Source organism: Neodiprion virginianus, chromosome 2 (assembly GCF_021901495.1).
Source record: "Neodiprion virginianus isolate iyNeoVirg1 chromosome 2, iyNeoVirg1.1, whole genome shotgun sequence".
Taxonomy (NCBI): Eukaryota; Metazoa; Arthropoda; class Insecta; order Hymenoptera; family Diprionidae; genus Neodiprion; species Neodiprion virginianus.
In genome coordinates this window covers 34,210,817-34,217,018 of record NC_060878.1, presented here as the reverse complement: position 1 = coordinate 34,217,018, position 6,202 = coordinate 34,210,817, and the positions used below count along the sequence as shown (strand labels likewise).

Here is a 6,202-nt window from a genome sequence, read left to right as displayed (position 1 = left end):
CATGTATACGAGGAAACGTTCGTTTCTATAAAGTTATTGAATCAAGATACGGCAATCAAAATTAAAGACGCAGAAAAAATTGTCGGTAAACCGCACAAAGGTAACGTCATGGAATATACTTCAAATTTTTCCATTCGAACTCGTTCAATATCTACAAGCTCTCATTCACGAATACATCCGAAATGAGTAAAATCATAATTTGCGAAAAATAATATGCCACACTTCACCATTCAGATCAAAATTCATCGCGCTGAGATAGGAAGAAATTTTCGTCACGAATTCCTGCAGTTATACTCTCTGACTTTGAATCAGTGAAAATTCACTATGTAGTTCGCAAACCAGTCAACGACAATGAAGTAGATACGAATCTTTTTTACACATTTGTAATATCATAATCTTGATACGAGTCATCCAGGGAAAATAAGAATGATGTATATTAGGGTGCGTGGTTCTTACTTTGGTCATGTCGGAATTGCTTCGCGCAGACTCGCCAAAAGTCAAGGTATATAAAAAAAAATCTGGCTATATGCCCGAATTTTTATCAGCAAAAACACATGCATTAAACATTTTTTTAAGAAAATTGTTAATTACTTTAAAACTAGGTATATATTATAAAAACATGTCCTCGGGCTATTCTATAGGAAATTTAATTCCCTACAAAAAAGAGATGTAGTAAAATTTTCGTAAATCTAATATTTATCACGTTATCAGCAAAGATTAATTTTCGATCAGTAAGAAATTTTTACGTCAGGCAACAGACTCAACTATACGAGTTAGATATTAAGTGATAATTGTAGTCGGTAAACGCAAATTAATGGTACTGTCAGTATTTCGGTTTAATACCGACAGTTACAGTTCTCGACAGATAAGTAAGGTGACGCTTCAAATCGGTCTTACCCATAACCGACGCAGCGATGTACAATCACGTCGGTACTACAGATTCAATCAACTCAACATCGCCGAGGCAGATAGTGTATAATTACTGAATAAACTTACCGACATGGCGGTCTCATAAATTCACTCGAATGTGTGTCGGAATATCAAATTGAAAAAATAAAAAATTTTCAACAATCCATGAGGTATGAATTCAAATGGATATGTATCGCCTTCCGTGCAATTTTCCATCATTGGCTTTGTCTAATACGAAAAGTGACTGTAAATAAAATTCTGTAGAAATTCGGAACCACATCAAAAGCAATATCAATATATCATTGATGAAGTAGGCAGATAGAGAACTAAATAATTGTATTCTATCTGCAGTGGGCTAGAAAAACTTGCAAACAGCAATCTAATCCTTTCTTTATTGCAGGACGAGAACCGCCCCTGGAATCGCAAACCGACACAGATCTATTATCCGATTTTCGGTATAATCGAGCTATTTCAATAAAGAGCATTCATATCAATGAAGTTCTGTGATAGCAATTATTTCAAGTATACGTACCTCCGATGTTTACAGGATGCCGATGGCTCACGCTGGCTACTATTATCGCGTGTCACTAATGCATCCTTGAATAATAACACAAAACAAACCGATCCGCGATTGATTTTTACCTGTCCGAACCAAACACGCGGCACACTTCACGTGAAATTAACGTTGACTGCTGCGTTAGGGGTACGTTTCAATGTCACGAACCGAACCGTATAAACATTGAACAGCACCAGGAATACCTCGACGAATCCACAAAAGCGACTGCGTTTAAGTACAAGGAAAAACAACTCACACGCGAATGTTTAGAAAATGAACATCAAATCGTTACTCACTTGTTTTTCGATCGCTTACCCTATATTTTTCTTCATTTGCGAATTATAGAATTAATTAACGTATATGATGCTTCGTGTATTCCTTTATAGAATAGTCATAAGAAGTCAATTCTCAATATACTTCAGAGATTGATATTTATAAGCCAAAATATGACGAAACTGCTATTTCACCATCAAACACGCGATCGGCGTCACTCACGCTTTTGTTTGGAATCGAATGTTGTCAACCATCGAATTAATGGACATTTATGATCTAAATCAATTCACGATGGGCAACGACTTATCACACAGCTTAATGTATTTGCAATACGCTGAATATCACACCGTTACAATACAGCTCACGGATGATTATCGCATCTTTTTTATGGAAATACAGTCGAATGGAAGATCAACCATGTTAACCGACGCGTACGAAAATGAGGAAAAACTTTTAACCGCTGCTCTCTTCACATCGTAACGATCATTGTATTGTTCACTAATATCCGCGAAACGAACGCATTGGAATGTATATCGATATATGCTAAATTAACGTACATTATTAATTACTACGTAATTTTTACCTGAGTTCAGTCGAACGGAACATCAAGACTGATCGACACAGCGTACTAGACTCAACTGACAAGAGAAGATATTCAACCGTTGCTCACTTCACGTCGTAACGATCGTCTTATGGTTTACCACGATTTTCGAAACGAACACATTTGAAAAGATGTAGTAAATTAATGTGTACTAAAGTAATGTGTTCGAACGAATTCAAACCGATGCAATATGTCGTGATCAAAGCAAAATCTATCCTACTTTAACATGCAGATACTGAAGAACGCATGCTGACCTGCTGTTCTAGAAGAATCATGCCATTGTCACAAATGGGGCTGGTAAATTGATCAAACACGCTTGATGTATTTGAAAAAATATAATCTTGATCTCACACATAACAATATCATTAAAATCCGATATGTGCAACCTACGGAGGTAGTGTTTGGTCGATTTGGCCGCAATTTTAATTTAATTTTAAAAATTAACTTGTACTTAAGGGCTTTAGTTTTTTTTTCCTCTCACTTCTTTCCACCTTATCATAAAATTATAAGCAACGTAAATCACAATGTTTTTCACATTCGCAGCTTTTAAAAGAAAACAGTATGTATTAACGTTTGAAACAGGATTGGTAATTTATAAATATGTAATATCAACCGATAATACTAGTAAGTTCGTCCTCTTCAAAAAAATTCACATCCTCCATACCCTGCGGCATGTAATTCAATCCAGAATCGTCTTTATGCAGCATATTATATCCTTTTCCATTTCCTGTAACATTTATTTTTCTTTCAATTATTGTGATTATAACAAAATCTTTCACAGACATAGAAATTAACACGAAATATACCGATTTCTTTCTTAATCAAACACAAAATTCGAATAAATTCGGATAAATTTTGACAAATTTTGTACAACAATCTTCATATATTTAAAATGTTAATAGTTTTGGCATACATTGTAACAGCAACAGTGTCACATTTCTTTCCACTTACCGAGTAGACTGACCAATTTTGAGGAACCCGTACTTCTCAAGTGGATGGGGACGTCAGGCTGTTGCCCTTTTTGATTGGCCACCAATCTTTGCGCCGCTCTAAGCGCATCTTCCATTAGCCGAGACTTTGGAGCTCTTGCCAGGTATATAGTGCACTGAGCCAATAACACGTCACTTTCAGGCATGCCAATCATCTTGCATCCGTTCATCACAGACACTGCCATACCTAAAAAGAGGTCCGCCTTACATGAAATAGCCAAGTCTGAGGTCATGCTTAGAAACTTTTTACAATAAATCATGTGCTTGAAAAAAATAGATAAATGAAGTTCAGTTGCAGAGACACAGCAGTTATAAATAGTGTACAATTTTCTTCGCCTACATACCCAACGCTTTAGGATCAGCAAGGCCAACATCCTCGCTAGCCATTCTGACTAATCGTCGGGCAATATACATGGGATCTTCGCCCCCAGCCAGCATACGAGCAAGCCAGTAAAGCGCAGCATTATCGTCACTGGCCCTAACGGACTTGTGCAATGCAGATATTAAGTTGTAATGTTGGTCCCCCTTCTTATCGTACAATATGTGTGACTTCTTCAGGCTTTCCTTCACATCAGTCAAAGTAATGAGTCCAGGTCCTTTCTCAAGGAACTCCTTTTCAGCAGGAACTTTTGATTGGATCGCAAGTTCAAGCCCTCCCAAGGCTATGCGTGCATCACCGTCGCATGTTTCAGCCAACCACTGAACCGTGGGATCATCTACTATAAACGTTGGAACAAACGACTCATCAGTCTCAGCCGATTGTGTGTATTCACCCTCTGAACTGTACGATTCACTGACAGTGTTGTTACTGCTTCCAGAACTAGCGTTCTCAGAAGCAGAGAACACCTTGCCCTCCATGAAGGTCACAGCATTTTTAATGATCGAAACGAGGTCAGGAGTCGTTAGCTTTTCCAATACAACGACACGGCATCTGCTCAACAGAGCAGAATTCAAACTGAAGCATGGATTCTCTGTCGTTGCTCCTACCAAAGTCACAGTGCCAGCCTCGACATGGGGCAAAAAAATATCCTGCTGGAGCTTGTTGAACCTGTGTATCTCGTCCATGAACATCACGGTGCGCCGACCAAATTTTAACTCATTCGCTGCTCGACTAACAGCTTCCTTGACATCATTCACGCCCGACATTGCCGCAGACAGTTTTACGTACCTCATCTTACCACCAGGCGTTTGTTTACATATATGAGCTATCACGTTCGCTAGAGATGTCTGAAATTTCAGATGCAAACTGCATTCCTGCTTCTTCACAGTTGTTAACCGTAATTACGAAGTAGCACAAAATTACCTTCCCACAGCCTGGAGGTCCCCATAAAATCATGCTAGGAATTTCTTTCTTTTCCAACAACTGAAGGAGGACTGACTGTGATCCAAGAACATGTTTCTGACCTACGTAATTCATCAGACCCGTAGGTCTCACTCTTTCGGCAAGTGGAACATGGTCGTCTTTGTGAGATTTTTTAATACTACCAACCTGTACAAAACTCATATATTATTATTCGTAGTTTGTATTTCATTGCAAAATGTAACAATGTACAAAGTCTTGGTAAAAAATGTTTCAAAGAACGCTGGAACAGAAAAGCAGTGGAGGGATTTCGAGAGACTTGGTATTGGAGATTGTTTAGTTAAAGAATTTTGTAAAAATTGAAGGGAAAAGTAAAGGTTGGATGACGTACTCTGGAATCGTTTCACTGCATGCAGTTATCGTGGCACAAGAAACGTTGGTACTCAAGTTTCTACAGAATTATATGAATGATGAAGACGATTACTTTGTTCTGTTGAATATGGGGAGCGAGATTGGCGCTTTCGGCTGAGGTGATACCGGCAGCGGCACTTTGTTCGTCATTCTCCTCACTTTCCTCCAAGTTTTCACTGGACGCCAAGTATTTGGCTTTTTTGACCAACGGCCCGAACGATTTTCTCTTGTTATTACCTTGCAGTCCTGATGAGTGGAACCTTTTGATACCACCAGATTCCACCGAAGATATCGCATTTTTTGACATGTCATTTAAAAACAAACATTTATTCACGTGGCTCTCGATCTCCGAGGCCAAAAACTCCTTACCACATATCGGGCAATCCATTTCTATATTCTCTTTTTAAAGCTAGTAAATGAATCGAAGATAAACTTTCTTCAACTTTACCGAATTGAATCCTTCCTTTGATGCTCTTTGTACTCTCAGTTCTACTAACATCGTTATTAACAACCACACATTTAACAGCTGACCTCGAGCCATTGTCAATTTGATTGTATGAACAGGTGGCAGCACCGAATGAGCAATTCAAAACCAAATTTCGCAATGATGCGTTCAGCCTAGTGATCCGCACAAAATTAACAATTATAGAATTTATCGATGATTGATAATGAATGCTGGATGGTAACCAAGGAAATTCACAGTAACTCTTTCACGGTTGTTCATTTCAATAATTGAGTCGTAGCACAGGTAATTTCATTAATTAAAACGTTCAGCAACTTAATTTCGTTCGCGAATATTGTTTTCGCGAATCCAATATATTATACAGGTAAAAACCATTCCAACGCTTTTACTGTTTACATTAATTCACGAATTAAGGTTAAAGCGTTGCATATAACGTTGCATGATTCATTATAATAATATATAAAGCAATAGCATTCTAATTTTGACAATGAGCAAGTTGTTTTCTTCAGGAGTTACATTCCTATGTTAATTCATAATTCTTTATTTCATTGTCTGTAACCAAAACTCCAGCCGTGCACGTTTTACTGTTTTCGCGTAACTGCGTCGGTAAAAGAGATCGGAATATTTGTAGATCCTAAATCTCAAGATCGGTAACTTCTCTGTATTTTAGCAACAAAAATGTAATCTGAGACAAATTGAT

General features: G+C 37.8%; 1 protein-coding gene across 1 annotated transcript; it reads right to left on the bottom strand.

Annotated features, from left to right (window-relative positions):
* Positions 1-2,659: 2,659 nt before the first annotated feature.
* LOC124298383 (ATPase WRNIP1-like) lies at positions 2,660-6,104 on the bottom strand. The gene is made up of 5 exons (XM_046750294.1): positions 5,113-6,104; positions 4,632-4,817; positions 3,673-4,555; positions 3,291-3,515; positions 2,660-3,066 (listed from the first exon to the last, which is right to left on the bottom strand). The coding sequence occupies exons 1-5, from the start codon at positions 5,425-5,427 to the stop codon at positions 2,948-2,950; spliced, it is 1,728 nt and encodes a 575-aa protein (XP_046606250.1). The 5' UTR covers positions 5,428-6,104; the 3' UTR covers positions 2,660-2,947.
* Between the last annotated feature and the right edge of the window lie 98 nt (positions 6,105-6,202).